The sequence below is a fragment of the Mytilus galloprovincialis genome, chromosome 8 (assembly GCF_965363235.1).
Source record: "Mytilus galloprovincialis chromosome 8, xbMytGall1.hap1.1, whole genome shotgun sequence".
Taxonomy (NCBI): domain Eukaryota; kingdom Metazoa; phylum Mollusca; class Bivalvia; order Mytilida; family Mytilidae; genus Mytilus; species Mytilus galloprovincialis.
The window spans coordinates 45078073-45101575 of NC_134845.1; the positions used below are offsets into that span (position 1 = coordinate 45078073).

At 31.1% G+C, this 23503-nt stretch overlaps 1 protein-coding gene across 1 annotated transcript in view; it reads right to left on the reverse strand.

Annotated features, from left to right (window-relative positions):
* Positions 1-320: 320 nt before the first annotated feature.
* The window catches only part of LOC143042031 (uncharacterized), a 28584-nt gene continuing 5401 nt past the window's right edge, over positions 321-23503 (reverse strand). The window contains exons 2-3 of the mRNA XM_076214253.1: positions 4209-4413; positions 321-3113 (exon numbers count right to left, since the gene is read on the reverse strand). Coding sequence (XP_076070368.1) covers positions 2337-3113; positions 4209-4413 — 982 coding nt within the window. The 3' untranslated portion in view covers positions 321-2336. The remainder of the gene's footprint in view (positions 3114-4208; positions 4414-23503) is intronic.

The following is a 23503-nucleotide window of genomic DNA, read 5'->3' on the forward strand; positions in this document are numbered from 1 at the left end:
ATCTTCACCATTTGGAACTCTTGGTTTAAAAGCTTCCTTGTGAGCAGCACTTCTCTATCAAGGAAATCATGATAGGAAATACAAGCCCGGGAATATCGTATCAATTGGGAGATATATACTCCGTATGCAGGCGCTGCTGGAATGTTGCTACATAGAAACTATGCCATTAAAGAAAAGAAAACAACATCTAAAAGTATGTTTATCATGGTGGGTTTTTTGTTGGTTTTTTTAAGAACTGCGATTGCTTATGATATTTGTATGTATAGTATCTTTGTAAAATAAATCAAAATCACTAGTATGTCTTTTGTAAAGATAAGATGTCTACATATTTTTTTATTAATTTAGTTTCATACATAATTACAATTTTCATAAGAAAACAGCTGCAATATACACACATAAATTACTAGTAAATATCACAGATATGCTACATCAAAAACACAAAATGCTGTTATGCAGCACACATAAATTACTAGTATCACAGATAGGCTATTTCAGATGCTGGTATGCATCCTTCAATATATGATTTGTAGTTGCACGACAGATGTGATTAACCGGTATATAATATTTAAATATTATTGGCAACATAATACCCTATGGCAGTACAAATCAAACGCATTGTACCAACTAAATACAAACGGAGATAATCACCGATTTTTACAATACTAAGGTAATAAATTATTTTCAAAATTATCATTATTTTGAAAAAAATACAAAATATTGTAGTCTAAATTCATGCAACACTATTAGCATTGCCATGATAAATGTTTTACCGTTATTGGAATATTTGGCAATGCTATGAAAATATTTGACACAGTCATTCTTAAAGCAAATGTGCTCTTTTAAGTATATGTATTGTCGGTCAGTCTTCGACAATTGTGTTTAAATGGCCCCTCCTCATAAGGGGATTACCCACTTATTTCAAACTACATATAGCGAATTTTACATTGTAAGTAGGATCTAAAACAAATATGGTCCCAATACTTGAGCTTTACAATTCTCATGGAAATAAACCTATACATGTTTGCTACATCTATCCTAAGTTATAATATTCATATCTAACGTCAACTCTGTTTAAGATTAATAATTCAAACTTCAAATGGAGTAAAAGAAAAATGACGCTAACTTTGAAACCGGAAAAAGGCAATTGAGTAAATGGAAGTCAACTCGTATTTTCCTATGCGCAGGGATGACGTTAGATATCTTATGGTAGTAAACAATCTGCGAAACCTTGAAAGCAAAAAGTATGTAGCTAATTAATGTAATGGTATATATCACAGGCACTTGCTTCATTAAAATGGTATCTATGATGAGTTTATGTACAGACTCCGTCTACTCCTATCATCCACAAGTACCTGTGTTTCGTTTCAAAATATCTTGCCACTAACGATTGTTGTACTATATGAATCTTTCCTTACGAAATTTTTTACCTGTTTTTGGTAATTCATGATCTAAGAAATAAAGACTTTACTTTTCCGTTAGACCAATATCGTGAAACCAGATTTGTAATCAACGAAATACAATGTTTTCTATTCCGGTGCTCTGATGTCTTTGAAATATCTTTTAAGTATGATTCAACAATTTGTTATTTGAATCTCTGAACTCCTCGGTTCGGTTATTCACATATAACTTTGCGTATGAAAATACCTTAAAGATTTCACAATATAAAAAAAGAAGATTCAAATCGAAAGTAGCAAGTTACAAATCGAAAGTAGCAAGTTTCAAATCGAAAGTAGCAAGTTACAAATCGAAAGGCGCAAGATTCGTGCCCTTTTAAACTTTCAATTACAGAATTCCTTCTATAAACTAGTAACACGATAAAAAAAAACATTCTCAGGCATGTAACAGAATTTTACATTATTTTTTGCACTAGAGATGAACATTTTTGATGCGAAATAACGAAACACCAGCGAAAACAAAAACGCTCCATAGCACTACAATGTAGATGTGAAACAGAGTAAAGGACTGTGTTTACAGATTTTACTACTGACATCCAAATTAGAATTGAAGATAGAAACACGAATAACTTCCAGAAATTCTGTTGTTTTTTAAATTGTTGTATGAATATTTGTTTGTCTTTAATAGCGGTCCAGCATGTACGTTTTAAACTTCAGTTTGGCACTTTTATGAAGTTATATGAACTTTAATATATATGGTGCCTTTATAAATCCTTTATCATACACTTTTGAATGTACATACGATGCTTGAAAATGCATGTAATGTCCGATATTAAATCCAAGAACAACGATTTATTTCGATTATCATGTGTCCTGCACGTTTACGCATACATCCGAGTATTACTATTTAAAAACAGCATTAAGAAATGACCAAACGAAACGTTACACATAATTAACAGCTGGTTGCTTGATTTTGATATCCGGACTATATTTGATGAAAGGTTTAATATCGTTCGTTACTGGCCGAGCTCGTCCATAGTTTTGTTTATCATTAGTGTTGTCCATATGACGAACTGAATTTCTTAGCTGTTCTAAAGGAGGAAGCTGAGCTGCATATAAATCTGGACTATTCGTCGTTAGCCGATTATTACTTAAGGAATATTGTGTTTGTGTGCGTAGGAGAGGGGAAGTAACCGCTGGGGTTGAATACTTCCCGCCGCTAACTTTCAAAGTCGGCCTATGTCCTTGCATTTTAGCAATATATTGTTTATGTGCTACAGATCCTTTGCATATTCTATCTCTATTATACATCTGATCATGTCTGGTTTTGTAATCAACTATATTGTCACTTTTCGGTCTAACAGCTAGACTTCCGGTTGTTTCGGTAGTTTCTATCAACGTGATATCGTCATCTAAAGAGGTGTTGAATCTATTCAGAACAGTTCTTTTGTCTAATAGCGCCATCTGACGGGTTGATGGTCTGTTCTTTGAATTATTACTCTTTCCGGTGTTGCGCGAAATAGATCTGCTATTGCTGCTACTATCCGGAGATCTGTTAGGTTCCGTCATTGGTCTCTTAGGTCCAGGTGTCATCCTATTTATTTGATCATTCACGTGAGAACCACGTGATTTGCCACTCTTTGGCATTAAGACATCATTTGGCATACCAGCAATTGATATAGGTTCAAAGTAAACGTTGCCATTGTATCCTTGCCAGGCCTACAAAATTGAGAATTAAGATTAAAATTGCTTTAAAAAAATATAAGAATTGACAATTCAATTGATAGGTCTAAAATTGTACCGATTTTCTTTTTCTTTCTATATTCATTGTTCAAGAAGCAGAAAAAAAACTAGATCACATGCGTTTAACCCTGTTGTTCTAGTTGTATTTTGTTATTGTCGTTTGTTTTTTTCGGTTTTTTTGTTGTTGTCAGTGTTGTTTTTTCAGGGAGGGATGGTGTATATCTTTTTATGTTATCCGTTTTAATTTTGTTTTTGATTGTCTCCAGACAAATCTCAAAGAAACACGTGACTCCAAATTATCATTCCTTATTTTTCTGCATGATTGAACTTTAATATTTATAAAAATGCGAAAAATGCTTCCCTAACAGAAATTGAAATAATGGAGAGATTAGCCTCCAAGCAAAAGTATATGCACCGAATAGAACTTTCAATGTCAATTTTACTTTGCAATACAATAGTTATCAATAAATTTGCAGATTGCTTTATATACATGCATGTACGTATGACTTAGTTGTGCCAGTATGAATAAACAATGGTAAACAAATAACAGTCTTATCAGAAACCATGTTGATAGTTTGCACCAAGAAGTTTAAACTGCGCATTCATATTCAAAATATTCATTGATCAAATTAATCTTCAATCTTTGTGTTTAACGAGACTAAGTTGAGTAAACAGGAATAAACAAGAAATATTATTACTACTATCTATATATTTTATAAGTTACCAATCATAATTAAAACAATTTGCTTTTTTTCATTTTAATATGTGTTACATGTATGCCATACTAAATATGGCTGATATCAGAAGTCGTTTGCAACTGAAATAAGATAAATTTTGGAAGTAATGTTTTTTTTAGTATTTCTATATTTTCACCACGTGCTAAACTATAAAACAAACTTTGCTATTCTTAAGTTATATTATGTAAAATCATTATTTGTATGAAGTATTAATATTTATTGATAAAGATTGAAACGGTCGTATCAGTTTTTATCGATTTCTTAAAGTAGAAAAGTCAAACTATTATAAAAGTACTTCTATGGATCAACTGATGCATATATAAATTTTACTTACCTTTAAAGGAGGCATTGGTCGTGGTTTCTCCTGCTTGATGTAGAAATACTGTGGTACCTGTATTCCGAATGTAGGTTGTTTAACGGTTCCGAATGGAGTTTCCACGGTCTGTGACCCGAGCACGCTAGTGCATCGAGCCGACAACAGCGCCATTGCTCTTCGGAACATGGCTTCCCTGGATTCTGAGGCTACCCTGGAAGTAGCTCTGAAAATACAAAAAAATAAAAAGTCAATAATTAAATGATTTATTATATATTAATTTGGGTTGAAATCGACCTGGCACATTCTCAGGGAACATTGCACTCAGGTAATATGTTTTAGTGACTTCAATTTTGGGTCTTTTCTTTAAATGTTCTTTGAAAAGTACTTAAAACCAGTGTTTCAAAAATATATATGCACATCTGCTTTTTCTATAATTTTTTTTTATTATTTTCTTTAGAACATTTCAAGGTCTATAGTGTCAGGTTACGAAATCTCAAATATGAAACAATTGTACTTATACATATTGTTTTTGATAAACAAGATTAAAAAGAAACAAAAGAAGATTAGTATGTTAGCCGTGTTCATTCAATGTATACGTAGCATTCCCACAATTATGGTTATTCAGTACAATAGTTTAAAAATACTTTAATGGTAACTTAAATCCAATATGGAAATTAAATCCAACCTTAATCACGTGTACGCCATATGATCGTATCAACTAGAATCATATCTGCATGTATACTTAAATTTTCAGAAATTGATAATACAACCACATACATAAGAAGATGATTTTTTATTACTTGCAGTATTCCGAAGTTTCTCTGTTTACGGACTTTTAAGAAACATATTCTATTCCAAGTTCAACCACATAACCAACATATGGACATTCCAGTTCCAAACACGTGCACCATACAAAGAATTGTTTTATTTGACAGGTGTGGTTTATATAATATTTAGGAGTATTCAAGTAAGATACAGCATAAAATGGGATAAGATTGCCAAATAAGACAATCTAAAGACAAATGGACAAAGAATTGACCACTTGCTGGCCACCGTACGGCCTGCAACATAAAAAAAATTTAGTATATCTAGCACATTTACTTTTTCCATTACAAATAATAGCTTCATTAGAGCTGCATATATATTTGCAGCTTCAATGATGAAAATTCTGTAGATTTGGTTTCCATAACAACAAAGGTCTTTCGATAAACCAACATGAAAATGTGCGCCCACTATATAATAATAAAAAAAAATAAAAAAGTAAACGATTAATTTTTAAACTGATTTATAGACTTCAACGATGAAGGTCTGTCGGAAGTGATTTGAGTTGCATCAGGTTTCTAAAAAAATCTTTTCAAAGACAATCCCAGATGTTTTGACATACCTTTTATCAGTGTTTGCCGAAATAACCGAAAATTCCGAATGAATTTGCATGTTGATGAATCAAACTATAATTCCATGTATTATTGTAATAAATTATCCACTAGTTCTCTACAGAGTTATAAATCAGTCCCTCTAAATGTAGTCTTACAGAATAAATGTCAAAACTAATCGACTCATTTGACAATTTATCAAATTATTACTTTGCAAACATTATACATAAGTAAACAACTATGAAAAGTTTTAATCAGAATGTCCAGGCCGTTCTATAGTTAATCTCACTAGTTTTGACAATGTTGAGGAGAACTGTAGTTCCAAAATTATTTCAATCATTAAATATAGATCTTTTTACATGGATTAGTATTTACAAAAGCTTATCAGGTCTATGATGGATAGGTGAAATCTGTCAGATTTGTTGACTCAGATTCTACAAGAATTATTAAACCGCGTTTTCTCAAGATTTGTATGTTTTTGTTTTAATTGATTGTCTGGTTGTCCTGTTAGCAGTTATTTGTTGGTATTTATGTAAAATTTGCTACTATAAGTGACAAAACATAAGTCAGGTATAGTTATATGGTCAGTATTTACGTGTCTGGTTAAAAGACCAGGGTTCAGTTGGGGTGGGTTTTTGGCGGTGGAGTGATACGTTCAATTTAATTTTAATAAACTTACGCAGGGACTTTCTATAATAATATAGAAAATCCCTGACTAACGACAAGTTTTTTTTATCATATCCTATAGAAATGATTTCTATGGAAAGTTCTGTGGAAAGTTAAAGAAATTACAATAAATTACTAATTCAGATGCTGCAACTTCATTTCATTAACATGAAATCGATCACAACTTTCTAAACAATGCAAAAAAAATGGTCGGTTTCTGAAGAAAAGCACATGATGATAAATGAATCAATATACTGAACAAAAAAGGATTGTTAAACTTTCAATTTTGCCTAGTTTCAAGAGTGAATTGATTGATTTTTCAACTTAAAATTATTCATCTCATCTACGCGATGGTAATAAAAGACAAAAGATCTCTTAATATTGCGCTTAAACATTTGTTGGTTCGCAACAGAACCAATGTATATTCATATAACATATAGTAATAATGTATACAATATAACATACTGCTTCCTTGTTTTGTTTTCAAATTGTTTGAGATAAAATTGATAATAGAAATTTGGAATGCGTCAAAGAAACAACAAATCGTCCTTAGAACAGAAAGCAGTCTTAGTCCATCACTTGATCGTCAACACAGCGACAAAATACCGCACCGTGCTTCAGCTGGCCCCTAACAATAAATATACTAGTTCAGTGATAATGGCCGTCATACTTAACTCCAAAACATATAAATGAGATAAAATTAAAATCATACAAGACTAACAAAGGCCAGAGATGCCTATGTTCTAAAAGGAGGATGTACGTGCTTGTTGGTTTTCATTTATCGTATGATATTATATACTTGGAATAAATATTGCCAGGACGACATTTTTTTATTATTTTAGTTTGACGCTTATTACCCATAAAATTATATTTTAAGAATGCGCGTACAGTAGATAGAAACAAATCTCAAAAACTAGTCCAGTCCCCTCCTTCGGCCGGGTTCCTTGCATATGTTAAAAATAAACAAATTGGATAAAGGACGTTTGACAAGTCTGCTCCATTTGAAAGCGTAAAGAAAACTTAAAAAAGATATCAGGAAATGTCAAACATTTTGGACAGTACAACAAGTGACACAAACCAACACTGAAAACCAACAGTCGAATATAAAAAGACAAACATGCACAGGAAACACATGGTCTATTTAGACGAACTTGTAAATGGTACCTTGTAACATTTGATCCGAAATATATCTATTGATACCATGCAGTAAGTTTTAACCTCTCAATCGTGACATGGACAATGGCATATTATTGGTGTCAAATTGATAGTTGGTGTCAAATTATTTTAAACCGTTAATCAATTGTAACATCTTTTTAAAGATTATATTCTCAAAATGAATGAATACCTCTTAAAAATTAGATACGATTCTATAATATCCTCAAGCTCTTTTAAGTAAAGCAACAAGTAAGAAATAACACTCAGTGTTTTTTAAATCGACAAAAATACATATTTTAATGAATGTTACCCATAGTTAACACACATAGGTGTCATTGGTAGCAATTTGTTTTGTAGAACAGAATAAAAACAAAGGTTCAACTGGTTATAATCGTAGACATGGACATATTTCTACAACGGTACGGGTAAATGTTATCCGTATCTTTATTCTCATACATGTAACCATGAAAGACATATAGGTACAGAGATGGTTCAAAATATATATAGGAATATTCATATATTTATCAAAATGATCCATAATGTATCACTGATTCTGTCACATGGTAGAAAAAAAAACCCGGGTAATGACTTGCATGACATTTTGGTCACTGCAACCCGAATATCCTATTTAATTTGATCGTATACATGTACCGATTATAATAAAAGAACTTACCCGGTAAAGAGGCCCGGAAGATGTGTTTCCGAAGAATACGGTGTAAATACTGGTACACCAACATCCCTATCTAACATAGTATTCGTCAAATATTGCTTAATGTTTTTCTTGCGTGGCATTTTACCTAACAGACGTACAACTTCAAACTAATCACATTAATAAAAGTTTAATCATAATCCCCCAATATATTTGCACTTTCAACGAGTACTTCTCTTTCAAATATTTGAAAACTCTTGTTTCAATAATATTGAATCATGCCGTTCGCCCGTAACTCTGAAGGGTGCTGTGTCAACAGTATTACCAAAAGATATCTACATTGTTCGGAACATCATTACACAAAATAAAATATGTGACAATCCGAATCTTTCGTCTTGTAGAACTACATTTTAAAGTTCGCAGGGGATTTATGAATGTAGACTGTTAAAATTAATAATAAACATGCTTTTAAATTTTCCAATAAAATATATATATTTAGCCGTTCAACCGTTACATTCAAAACCTGTATTAATTTTATTGCAAACGCATATAAAATGACAATATTAAATACTTTATATAATGTCACTGTGATCAATATCCCTCAGCTACCCCTATTGAGAGCTTAATAATAGATTAAAGCTGAAAATGGAATAAATATATTTCACAATAACTCATAAAAAGGACTTTAGTTCTTGTCCAAAAATAACGGGCTAAGTAAAATAATTAATCGTACAGGTATTAGATAGGTTGGTTCATAAAAAGCAAAGAATACTACCTTGAAGGGGTATATTGTTTAAATCTGATTCTACGATTTAAATAAATCTCCAATACAACAGTAGAGAGTGGGTATTTCTTTTGTAGTATTTGTTTGAACAAATTTATTTTATTTATTTAAGATTGGTAGTTTTAAGTTGTATTATTTTCAAACAACGTAAGTATGTCCGGGTGTTTTATAACAATCATTTGGAAAGAAACAAATATCATTCTATTGTTTTTTCAATGAAAAATATAACTCTCGCAAATTGCTCGTTCTTTTATTTATTTGTTTTTGTCCATATATTTTGTATAGAACCACAATATAGTATATTGAACATACAAGTTTACAAAAGTAAACAACAGGGTAATGAAAAAAAATCCACCATGATTAAAACATTATGTGATTCAATTCGGCAATAAATAAAATACAAGCTTTACAACGAAACAAAACATCGACCTATGTCCTTTGCCCAGCGTCTAGCACTCTTTCCATGTGGTAGTCGAAATTTCCCTTCCTTCCTGTGTAAATATCTTATAGAACCACAATATAGTATGTCGACACACAAGTTAACAAAAGTAAAACAATAGGGTAAAATACAAAATCCACCATGAACGAAGCAGTACGTCATCTACGTCTTAATTAGGAAATAAAATAAAAAAAAACAAGATCTAAAATGAAACAAAACACAATTGTCTAAACTAATGTAGACATAAGTTCTTTGTCCAGCATCGATCCCTTCCTTTCTCCCGTTGCCCAAACCTTTTGTATTAATTTTAAATTATCCTCGTCCTAAATATGCTAGAATTATTTGCCACTAGACTTTAAACAATTAACAAACCAATAATAAACCATACTCAAAAATTTGTTTTTACCGACATCAACTTGAAACTTAGTATACGCGGTAACTAAGATTTAAACTTAAAAATATACATAAGTAAGAGTTTTGACTGAGTTGTGCATTCTGACAAGTCGGGTTCGTTGTCTTTGTTAACAAATGTCTCTGTGGTCTGATATACAGTCGATTATTTTTGATAATACCTGTCTCCATTTTGATAAGGAATTCGAATTCATTTTTTAAGACATACATATCTATTTGTTTATAGAACAAAACCATTTTTAATATTGTGTCTCAATTATCAAAATGTGCAATTATAGCTTTATATAGCTTGTTGTTCGGTGTGAGCCAAGGCTCCGTGTTGAAGGCCGTACTTTAACCTATAATGGTTTACTTTTTTAAATTGTTATTTGGATGGAGAGTTGTCTCATTGGCACTCAGACCACATCTGCCTTTATCTAATTAAATACATTGTAGATTGTATCAGTTATCAATTTACATATTGTAAGATATTGATCAATCAAACAATCAATACTCTCAATAATCAATATTGTTCGATGTGAGCCAAGGCTCCGTGTTGAAGGCCGTACATTGACCTATAATGGTTTACTTTTATAAATTGTTATTTGGATGGAGAGTTGTCTCATTGGCACTAACACCACATCTTCTTATATCTATCTCAAGAGTATATTGTAACTTTGGACTTCTAAATATTGGTATACGTTTAGTAATATAAACGTACCTATACTAATGACAGTGTACACGGTTAGTACTGGTGTAAGTGTAGAATAACCTTTACCAGGCACGTATGAGAGCACTCTATTTGGGATCCATATATATATATATATATAAGTTTTATCTTAAGTAAGGACGAGATGTTAAACGGCGTAAAGGGACAACATCTATTGTACTTTGTATGTTTGATAAGTGATCATAAGTACTCGTGTAACCGTGTTAGTTTACCCGATATTTAAATAAATAGCATTAATACAAAATAAATGGAGCTTTTGAGTAGTATAATTTGTATACATATACCACATATAGAATTAAGTATATTATCCGATTTCGCACAGGTATTTTAAAGGCTTCATTAATTTTCGATTAAAAACATAGAAAGACATTTTAATAGAGTGAAATTTTGTTTGAACATTCTCAATATGTATAGGTCTTTAAAGTGCATCCGTGTACATGATTTATGTTTATTCACGGTTTTAATTCAGTGTTTTAACCATTAGATTTTTGTTATGGGCATATTTGTAGATATCAAAAATTATCCTTTTAAGTTACCAGTGCATACGGCCGCGCTGTCCTGCAGCGCCACGAAATAACTACATGCAACGTTTATAATGAATTGAAGTTATATACTGTATGAATTTATGAAATGTATATTAAGAGCGTTTTATAACGATTAAATACGTTCACGTGTGTCAAACACCAAAAGTTATATCCCCCTAAACGAAAAGAGAAAAAAAGAAAAATACATACATATACATACAGGTATGTCTGGTTTTACATTAGTAATTGTTGGGGCCCTTTATAGCTTGCTATTCGGTGTGAGCCAAGGTTCCGTTTTGAAGACCGTTCTTTGACCTATAAGGGTTTACTTTTATATATTGTGACTTGGATGGAGAGTTGTCTCATTGGCACTCATACCCCATCATCTTATATCTATATACACGTATGAAGTGTATGAGTCACGCTATGAGTAGAAGAAGTGCGAAGACAAAATCAAAGACAATGCTTCTTCGAAAATGGAGCAGTTCAAGATTTTCTACGAAGAGTCAGTTGTATAGATTATAAGTCGTTAGTGAATAAACTCATCATAGAGACCAGGATTGAAATTTTATATTTACGCAAGACGCGCGTTTAGACTCATCAGTGACGCTCGAATAAAAAAGATGTTAAAAAGGCCAAATAAAGTACGAAGTTGAAAATATTGTTATATATTTGTTCAGTTCTGTTCAGCTCAACAAATCAAAAGGGGAATCGAAAAATATGTTTAGCTCTGGTCAGCTGCGTTATCATGGTATCGAACAGAACAGCAAAGTTAATGATAAATTCAAAACACATCCAAACACCTTGGATCAGTATAGATAGGAAGGCACTGTTCATAAGTTATGTTCCATTTAGACAAAAAAAGATGTGTGTGGCCATTTTGTTTTTACCAAAGCACAAGAGAGTAAAGTAAAAATATAAATTGCTAAACATTTGGGGTTAAAGATGACAGACTTAAAGAGATGTTCGTCTTCTATCCAAGGAATGTAAACTTCGGGGAGGTAAGACAGTCTTATAATGAGGAGCTCAAGAGTATTATGATTTAATATATATAGCTAATCTTTTACACATGTGGAAGATTTTTTAATCTATAAAACCATTATCAATCAATTGAATAAGCATGATTTTTTTTGTATTAAATGATATACAATTATTTAATTTAAAAATTTAAAAAGAATCAACAGTATTTGATATCCAGTGTATATATAAGAAGTAATTATCATTGAAAAATAAGGGTTATCATTTCTGTAAGAACTTTGAAAGTTAAAAGGTACAATTGCATGGACTTTTTTATTTCATTTATAGAACATGACTTGTGATACCCTCGGGGAAAACACTTTTTGTCAACTCGTCCGTTGGAAATTTTTGCCAATCAAAATAAAATTGAGAATGGAAATTGTGTCAAAGAGACAACAACCCGACCAAACAGCAGAAAGCCACCAATGGGTCTTTAACACAGTGAGAAAATCCCGCACCCGGAGGCGTGCTTCAGTTGGCTCCTAAACAAAAATGTGTATTAGTTCAGACCTCCAAAAAATCATCATGTAACTTACCGTTTGTGTAAAATTTCATCAATATAATCATCTGAATATTCCATACTTGGTATTTTTATATTAATCATATTTTGAGAAACTTTGTGTCCATCGAATCCTGATCACGAAGATCCGTGGGATGAATGTCTTTGGCATAGTCAAATTACACCGCGACTCAAGTTGATATGATGGCACAAGAATAAAATGACTACTAAATTAATTAACAAGGATTAATATTATTAAAGATATTGTACTATTCATTATAATATGTCTTATTAAACAATGGATAAAGATCTAATCATAACATTTATTGTTTTTAATATCTTGATTGTAATAAAATCTGTCTAGAGAAACAAAGGAATATCAAAACAGACTGGGATACTTTTCAAATATTTTAGCGATCTAAACGTTTTATCATGTAAGATGGATAATTATGTGAAGTGAAATTTGCGGATATCTTTATCTTTTATATGAACGTTAAAAAAGGAAAAGCTAATATACCCTAAATTAATTTCGCACCAAAGCTATTAGATAAAAGTATTGAAATATATACCAAAATTCATAGAATTAAGCTGCTTATGTGTGTTCTTTTAGTTTCTCACAACATTATGGTACATTTCTTACCCAATCATAAGTGTTTAATTTATAATTTTACACACATTTTTACACTGGAAGTATTTGTTCTATTCAAAAAGCTTAAACCTTAGGAAAGTATATACATGTTTCTGCTTAATCAAAGTAAACGTTTCTCTTCTTTCTTAACCTATCAAAATGTTTTGACAGAGCATGACGAGAAGGCCTCGTCTACATTCGGCGAACCTCGACAGATGATGTAAAGATGCGAATGGCCGCTTCTATGGTGATTATGAGACAAGTTCCTCTGATCAAGAATGCGACCAAACGTAGGCTTTGTCTTAATTCCGGTTCTTTCTCTTCTTTTTTTTAGAAAACAAGGACAAACAATCCTTTGGTAGATTTTAACATATTCAGTAATTTTAACACACACAATGTATTTTCTGACCAACCAATACGTCTTTCGGAAGTAAGGTTATGCATTAATATTAGTTTTTTTTAGATATCAAATATTTTTAATGTTTCATTTTGCGATAAATGAATTTAGCTGTGAAAAGTACTATACTGATTGCTGGACTCATGGGGTATGTTTCGGAGATACTTGTCTTAACACGGCCGATAGCATTCTTTCATCTAAGGATGGGAAAGCAGCGGAATGAAATGAGAATTTCTAATTGGCTTCTGGTACATAAGTATAAAACATTTAAGAGGATGAAAACCGTGCAACAGGAACTAAACATAACAACTTGGACCATCTTTCATGTATTTCAATATTCATATTTGAGTAGGTTTCAGTATCATGTAGAGTTTGACCAATTTAAATTAAGCACAAACACGCAAATTGGCCCTACTTTTTATTTTTATCTTTAATCAACGGTTGAACTTTTAGCAATATGCACGTCCCTTTAAATGTACCTATATCTTTTGTTATCAAAACTAGAGACTATGCAGAACATAATCTTGACTGTCAAAATATCTTGATAAGAATAAGATCCGTGTATAACAAAATTAAACAAATTGTACTTGGTGTATAAATTTGCCAATCAGAGTTGACTATCAGTCTAGATAAGCAAAGATTTATGTCTTTTTTTCGTTGATGGAAATAAACAACTGCACACACCATCTATTTAAGTTTTTTCCAAGAGGCGTACATCTATGTTTTTAAACAATTCAGTGGTAGAAAAGGCCGAATATTTGATCAAAAACAAATCGATTGATCTTCTCTGTGGATTTTCACACAAATATATCGATTTTCAATGTTTTCTAGTAGCCATTGTTTCCATTTAAAAGGATTGGGGTAAAGTAGTACCAAGACCAGTTTATATACACGATTTATTCGTCGAAACTATTTATGGAAATATCATTTGGTAAAGTTTCCCATTTTCGTTACCTTCACATATCAAAACAGGCACTAGGGCAATTGACCCCCCTTTTTTCTAAATATAGTGTATTGTTTTTTATTTATTCTTTAGTAAATAGTCTGTTATAATTTAACTTATTTTCGATTGTTTAATAGGTTTTTGCTGTTATAAATACGACATTACAAAACAGTAGTTTATAGATAAAGGCAGATGTGGTGTGAGTGCCAATGAGACAACTCTCCATCCAAATAACAATTTAAAAAAGTAAACCATTATAGGTTAAAGTACGGCCTTCAACACGGAGCCTTGGCTCACACCGAACAACAAGCTATAAAGGGCCCCAATATTACTAGTATAAAACCATTCAAACGGGAAAACCAACGGTCTAATCTATATAAACAAAACGAGAAACGAGAAACACGTATACATATTTACACTCTAGCAATACCACTATAACAAATTTAAACATAAAACCAAATATCTAAAAAGGAGGGATCAAGCGCCTGTGCAGAAAACGAATTATCATGATGTTTATGTCTGCAATAGTTTTCTTAAATATGCAAGGCGAAACGCTATATATATAGCCACTGCACGAATTGCAACATGCATACAAGCTGGCACACTATTTATACAGCCGCTGAACGAGTTGATCAAAAATATATATAACGAAACAGACAAACAAAAGCATAACAATTATGTCAATGTTTCTTCTTTAATCAAATATTCACATTTAGTTGCTTTTTTCAGCAAAAAAAAAAACTCGGCAACATTCAGAGAACGTGGCTTAAAAACATCTCATTAAAGCAAATGTGAAATTTTGATTCCGTTTGTAAAGAATCAGTCTGAGTTTGAACGAAAATAGTGTCGGTATTTATGTTTGACCGTTTCACCATTTGGTATTGACAAAAGTTCAGTTCAGCTCCGGAAAGGAAAAGAACTAGAGGAGGACCAAACACTACATGGAGAAGAACAACAGAGAAAGAAAGGCCCAAACAAGGATGGACAAGTTGGAACGTAACCAGAACAGCGGCAAAAGATAAAAAGGTTGTGGAATAGTAGTGAGGAATTAGGGTAAGGAAAGTTCAGTTGAGCCGAATGTGAAATGTGAAACAGAAAATCAACAAAACTATGTACTTTATTATTTGAAACTTATAGAAAAGATAAACTGTTTAACAGTGAAAGTTTTACTAAAGCTTCAATATTTTTAGATTGAAAATAGAAACCATATTTTGTTATCTAAAACTAATAGAAAACATAAACCGTTTTACAGGGAAATGTTTACTGACGGTTCAATATTGTTAGATTGAAAATAGAAGCCATATCAATAATGAATTGTTTCAACAGTATACATGGCTATATATCTTTTAAAATCTTTGGTTACAAAACAGATAGTTACCAGTGTTTGTATGAAGAACAACTGTGGTACTGTGGATACGCAACAATCATTATGAAATGAGTGAGATTGGTATGGTATATTAAATAGCGGATGTCATATAGCTCTTGCTGTAATCATGGTAATATGGGGTTGGTTTTTTTACCACGTCCAAAAAGAGAAAATACAAGATTTAATTACTTACGGCTATAAATAATTCATGTGTATACGATTCGAATAAATTAAACAGCATTTAGCTAAGTAAAAAGTAGAAAGTTCACATTATGGCTTACTTTATGATTCGAACTGGATTTTCAATTTATGCATTATCAGACTGTCAGACAAGTTAATTTTAACCGAATGACAAATATAGAAGTAGTTTGAAGATTGGTGACCTCTTTCTTAAGATATGTTATAAAAAGAAGAAAAAAACACTTTAAAATCGACGCTACACACCAATATTGCGATAAAAGGACCTTGGTAAAAATCATTAATTAATAATTATTAATAATAATTAATAATTACTCGCGTTTGTTCTTTCTATCAATAAAGAATAGGAATTAAGGGTCTATGTATATTAACCAAAATACTTATATGAAGGTTTTGAAGAAACATTGGCTTACCGAATTTGTTCATCTTGGCTAGCAACATACCAGGGAACATCGTTAATTTGCCACTCTTCGTTGGCTTTCTGAACTTGTGACAATGTAATCGAAGCTAAATCGTCATCGATCCCGTCATCAGTTTCAATTTCAACTTCCGGAACGCGACAGAAAACGCAGCTATCTTGTTTACTCATGGTTTATGGTATAAACGAAAAACAAACAATAATCCAACGAAACACTATCTGCCCTCGTGCACTAAGATTTTATCCCTTGTTTTTAAAATGTCCGTTTGTAAATATGATTCTAAAGTGTCAGCCACACATGACGAAAGAGGATAAAATAAGATTATCTTACATATCTTAAAAATACGTTTGTTTATTACATAGATCCAATGAATGTATAAATCTCCTATAGGTTTTCCCTGTGGAGATGACCTAAGAAGTTGCCAAAAATCCGTCAAATGAAATCTGAGTTTGTATACAGATGGATAAATACTCTTTTTAAACGGTCAAGAAAGAGTTTAACCTAAGGAAAAATCACAGCGGTGATAACCGTAACATTACGTTTAAATGTATTAAATGTTATTTTGTAACACATTTACAACCAGACTTTTATATCCCAAATGACATATGTAATATCTCACTTTTTCGCGACAAGTCCAAACTTTTTCATATAAGTAGCAAATAAATTGTCACATAGAAATAGTCAACAGTTGGTAAGGATCTTGTTATAAATCAAACATGAAATACACTTGATCCATCCAAAATATATAAAAGTCAATATTTGAACTAAATGATTCTCTTGAATTCAAATCAGCTTTTAAATTGTTCATTTCACATGCTACACAGAACTACAAAAGGCGAGAAATGAAAATATACCATTTACGACCTGTATATTAAATACTTTCAATCTAAATTAAAAATAAATTACAACACAAAACTTTTTAATCTAAATATATTTCTTTGCTTGGCTGATTTTCAAAACATCTAATTCAGCTTAAAAGGACACTTGACATGAAAAAATAATGACAGATTTGATGCAATAGGGATATGTCCATTTAAAAACTAAAAGGGTTGATCAAAGATTTTATCTGTTTTTTAACATTCAATAGCAATGCTATTATCTTTGAGCAATCTCTAATACAGAAACGATTACAGCTGATAACTTTCATTGAGTAGCAATTAGAGCTTTTCAAAAAGCTGATTAAATAGTAATTGTGTCGAGAAATTATACGGGACAATATTGATAATCCTAACACGGTAGATTTACCGATTAACGGATTTCTATTGTTATTTTTCATTTTAAAAGATTGCTTTCAAAATGTTGACGTTATAAATGGACAAATGCATCGATTTAAATCAATACTCATTCTTTTTTTATATTTCATTTAAATATTTATGAAATGCATGACATGACCTCAGTAAACTTGGCCATGTAGTTAGAAAAGGAGTACAAATGAACATGTGTAAAACGACAACAGTTTAAATAATTATAGCAGGTATTTGGACAGAATTCGCGTGTTAAAAGAATGTGAAATGCAATTAGATAAAAAATTAAGAGGTTTATTCTTCGCGTTTGTTCGTGCCTTTTTTCAAATTCAACTGAGTTTTTAACTAAATCTCTTTTCAAGTGTCAATTCCCTATCACACTGTTTTATAACATTTTAATGTCTATAGTTTCGTGATTTAAAATATTTATCAAACCAAATGAGTTAAAAGTCGTTTTCATATTGAATTTATTTAAAATCTACCAGTTGTTCGAAAAGTTCTGACCAAACACGTCTATATGTAAAATAGTTGGAGACATATTTGAAGAAGTTTTAAAACAATTAAATCGAAACAAAACCATTCCTAGTAAGTTGACCATGATGATTCATTTGGATAGCCTGCAAAATAGTGATTCGTTATTGGTCTTAAATGACATGTTGTATTACCAATTGACAATTTGAGAGTATTCTAAATTGCTTTCTTATGAGAGTTATTGCCCATTTTTGTACTTTGATCGTTCTCTTAGAAATTATAATAGATAGAAAGAAACTTTGACAATCAATGATGAAGAGCAGAACGAGATCGTGAAATCAGTCAACATTACTGACTGTTAGTTTACTCCTTGAACGAGATTTGCGCTAAAACAACTAAAGTGTTTATAACCCATTTATCGTTATCTTTAGTTATATTATCATCTCGAAAAGTCTATATTATAGAAACAAATAATACAAACAGCAGGAATTAATCAGCAAGACAAGGTCTTCAAGGGCAGATTCTCAATTAAAATATCCGTATTTTAAGTGCTTTACAAGATCGGCAATGAGCATTATGTTAATTGATACAATATTGTTTTGAAGTACAGTGGCCGGTAAGAATTCACTCTTTCAACCAATGAATAAAAGTACTTAACACCTGCTTTCTCATTTCGACCACTATCAGTCATCCTTTATATTTTTAAAAAGCTGTACTTTTTACATAATTATCATGGAATCATGAATAAAACTTATGAGAAGACTTAGACAGTCCAGCGGATAACACTTTTAAGACATCCCGCCGATATAAATTCTGTTTGCATTAAAAACGTTTTCCTTTCTGTCCACCATAAGTATACAACGACTACAAAGGCACCTAAACTAGGTAAAATATGAAAGCAATTCACCATGTAAACTGACGTTAGTGATCTATTCATTTACGGTACAAAAAAGCTTTAAAAATGGGAGACTACTAACCTACTATAAGTTATTAACTTAACGAAGCTGTATACTTTAATGTGAACAAATTCTGCTCAGAGGAGAATGTTTATCTATTGAAAGCACGGATAAAAACTTATTCAATATCAGTGACTTAAAAAATGTTGAAAATATATTAAAGTATATACCTGTGAATTGGCAAATATAACCGTAAAACAAGCTTATTACCTAGAATGTGTATATTCAGTTGAAGGCCGAGATCCTATGAAAACATCTGTTGATGGAGTTACCGTCCTTTCCTCTAAAGGAATTTTAGATAAACTTTCAATAATTTTAAAACTTGAAGGTCGGAGGAACGATCTCTGTTGTGATTCTGTCTCCGTATCATTATCTTCGTTGCAACGTTTGTAGCTAGAAGGCCTTGATCCTAAAGATGTTGTACTTCTATAGCTTGAGGGTCTAGAATTTCCTGGAACTTTATAACTGGACGGACGAGATTTCGAACTTTGAATTCTAAATCGTACACTCATTGAACTAGCAGCCATTTTTTTATCCGATTTTTCCTAATACTATAGAAGATTTATTTGCAACATTAACTAAAGCACTTCTTTCCACTAAAATCTGTGTTTAAGAGATCACGTGGTTTAATTACAATTTACAAAGCAAATATACATATTACTCTTCCACAGGATTTCACTTGTATTAAAAACTTGTTCAGAAGCAAACATAAATGCTTTTGGAACAATTGGAATGTGAGGGTATCCTGGTTGCAAATCAAATTTGAAGAGCTAAGTAATTATGCTGGATATAAGTTGCATTGTTACGGTAATTACCATCATATCGATACATTTAAATTAGTCATATACTACATAACAGAAATTTTAAGAACACATCAATCAGATATAGGAAATGGTATAATTTTCGTAATGTTTACATATAACAAAACTATCCCTATGGCCCTCAGATAAAATATGAAAGGAACAATTTATTTTACAAAATTGCTTTGTAACTGTTATGTCTGACAAAGAGTGTCAGAAAATTATAAACAGAAAAACTCATTTAGGAAAATGACAATGAAAATATCAATAAATTTAAAAGAAAAAACATTTACCATATACTTACCTTGTGCAATTTACATAATTATTGTCAAATTCCTTTAAAATTTCGGAACTGTTTCTTCTTTGAACTTTTCATTTTGAATAATGATAGGTTTAAAAAATCTGTGCATGATTGTTAGAAACTTGACAATTGACAAAAACAATCGTTTTAATAGGTCAAATTTTATAAGTGTTTTAGGTTTGTTAATCGTACCGTTATGATTCAGTATCAAGTTTCAAATATGACCCAGTATATACAAAAAAAAGTTGATCTAGAAAGTTATGATTGAAAATAAAATTCGCTTTTATGTAAAAATGTACACATATGGTTAATTTTTATCGGGTTTTTTTTTGTCTTTTTACATTTATTTTCAATGTTCTTTCGATGAGTACCCCCTAATTACATTCATTAAAAACGTTACAAACAAACTGAACCTACTATTGAGACAGCAAAATATGGGGAAATATTGTGGCTACTAAAATAGTTTATGAATACATTAGACAAGACAGTCGCCTAAAATATACGAGAATATGGTTATCCGTGGAAAACTGAAACCGTGTAGTATTTCTAAAATTGAATAATTTCAGTCGTAATTTGAATGTACCCGTAGATGAGGCGAAAGAACTCACAAGTCGAAATTAAAATAACAACAGCATGGCAAAAATTACAAAAAATACAACCTAGAAAACTAAAGACTGAGCAGCAAGAACACCATCAAACACTAAGGGGGTGATATCTGGTGCTCCGAAGGGTAAGCATATCTTGTTCTACATGTGGAACCCGTCCAGGTGAATATTTGAATTGTTATAGAAAATATTTGGTAAAACAGTACATATTCCCTGTTTCCATTATATACTCAATGATATTCAAATCCAAAAAAGAAACATTTGTTACATTTAAATCTCAAACAGTACTTTCGTACGAAGACTGTTAGGATAGAAACTGACAAATCAAAGGTTTATTATCGTTGATTTAAATCTGTGAATACAAATATGACTATGCTGAAATGTTGTGTGTCTGTTTCCCTTTTTCTTATTTAACCATGAAGTTTTCAGTTTATTTCGACCTAAGATGTTGAATTTCCCTTAGATATCTTTCACCTATCTTTCTTTACTATACAGATATTTCCTTAACTGCCTTCACTGATAATGACTTTCTGATGGATTTGATACATTTTTTGTAAATCTAAGAATACAATAAATACATGTATACCTTGAAGAAGACAGAATATTTTGTGTTTTAGCAACATTTCTTAAAACACAGAACAATACATTCTACATTATATATTGAATGGGAAGATTTTCGTTTACTCTTATGTCCATAATTATTTACCGTTGATTTAAATTTGTGAATACAAATATACCTTTCACAGTTTGCTTACATATTATATCGTTATGAAAACGGAACTAATTAGGCATTATATATATGTTACACAGCTAGAAGATGTCACAAAGAACTTTCATTCATGTGCATCAAATCACCATTATAAATTCAATAATTTACTATATACTTTAGCCTTTTTCGTACATTTATTATAAAAGGTATCACGAATCCTTTATCAAATCATTTCAAAGATTTCACCAAATATTACACTGAGTTGTATAAATCAATGTTAACTACAATTACAACTGATTTATTAAGTATCAGAGCAAAACGCAGCTTCGCATGCTCTTGGTATAAGCTAATTCAAGTTAGAAAAGTTAGACAATTTTATACAATGGTACTTCAATTTTTGAATACATTGAAAATAAAAGAAAAAAGCGACAATCACTGACGACACTTCCGGATTGAATAACATACACATCGATCGAGGTTATCAACTACTAGCTTCTTTTAAGTACGAGAAACATCCTATGATCTTTTCAGCAGTAAATATATGGCTCCGTGTTGTAATGGTTTACTTTTACAAACTGTAATTTTGTTGGAGATTTATTTATCTCATTGGAAGTCATACTACATCTTTTAATATCTATCTCAAGAATAAAACAAAACATAATATAATATAATAATACTGCTATCAAAGGATTTTACTGGTTTCGTTTAACTTTTGTTCTCGTTGGTACCTTAAACACGTTTTATGTGCACTAAAAGCTGTACATGAAATACTTATAGTGATAGATCAATGTGCTTCAATATTAAATTCATTTTCTGAAGTAACAATAAATATATTATGTTTCTATTCACAGAAGTGTTTACCCAAGGTTTTATTGGCATTTTTTTACAATTACATATACAATAGTCAATATAATCTATATTGCAAGAAGTTTCTCTGAGCTTGAGGTCATAAATGTAGTATACAAAAATAAAATTAATAAGAACGTTTAAAAATTGAAAATAAAAATACGTTCCGTAAACATGTTCCTAGCATCTCCCGATTTTTCCGAATTGCACTTTACGGTAAATACACATACACAGGTTTGCATTAACAGTAAGAATGAAGTATATGTATTTCATATCGCATATATAATAACCACATGGTACAGGTTTCACTAAAAACAAAGCAGTGGTCTTTGGAATAGTATTGCTAATGTTTGGGATCAAAGGTTTGGGAAGCCATGTACACTAAACTATAAAATGCTTCAAATAGAACAAAACTAATCAGAAATGCAAAATATCCTTTAAAAGTCAGAGTTTGTTCGACAGTTTTATAATAATAATACACACACGTATTTTAAAAACTTAAAATTATCATTTAAATGAAGCTAGTATTTAATAAGTACTAATATTTGGGTCATTAGTATTCTGTTATACTGACCCAGTATAGTTATATGAACAATTAATACAGTTATAGTTTGATATTTCAGTGTACAAGTGGTTTACACAACATTTTTATTTTATATCTTTTTTTATATTAAATTCATCAACATTATTTTCAATATTTTCCACGCAACTTCAAAAAACTGTACTTGGTGTTTTTTGTTGAGAATTCTGCATTTTATGTAATCATATCTTTCTTCGAACACTTCCTTCGAACCTGGTCTGATATACGATTGCTTCAGCTTTTGTTTGTTATGTTGATTTGAATATTTTAATCGACTTATGATACTTGAAACATTGGTAACCCACTACTGCCTCAATTCAAATAGTTTCAAAAAGACCTGTTTATGAAATTAGAATTAAACAGACTTTTCATGAACCTTTCCCAATAGATTTTGTTTTCAAATGGTCAGATCAATTATATATAATCTTTATTACATTAAATTGAAAAGATAAAAAGTATCATACTTATTTGTGAAAATATTGCAAACGTACCTTTTCGTAACATTCGCCTCCAATATGTCAATTTTAGATCCTTTACGCAATGCCCGTCTCTTGCCCATATCGATATTTCCTGAACATTCACAACGTTTATGAATATTATATCAAAATATAGTAATATATACTA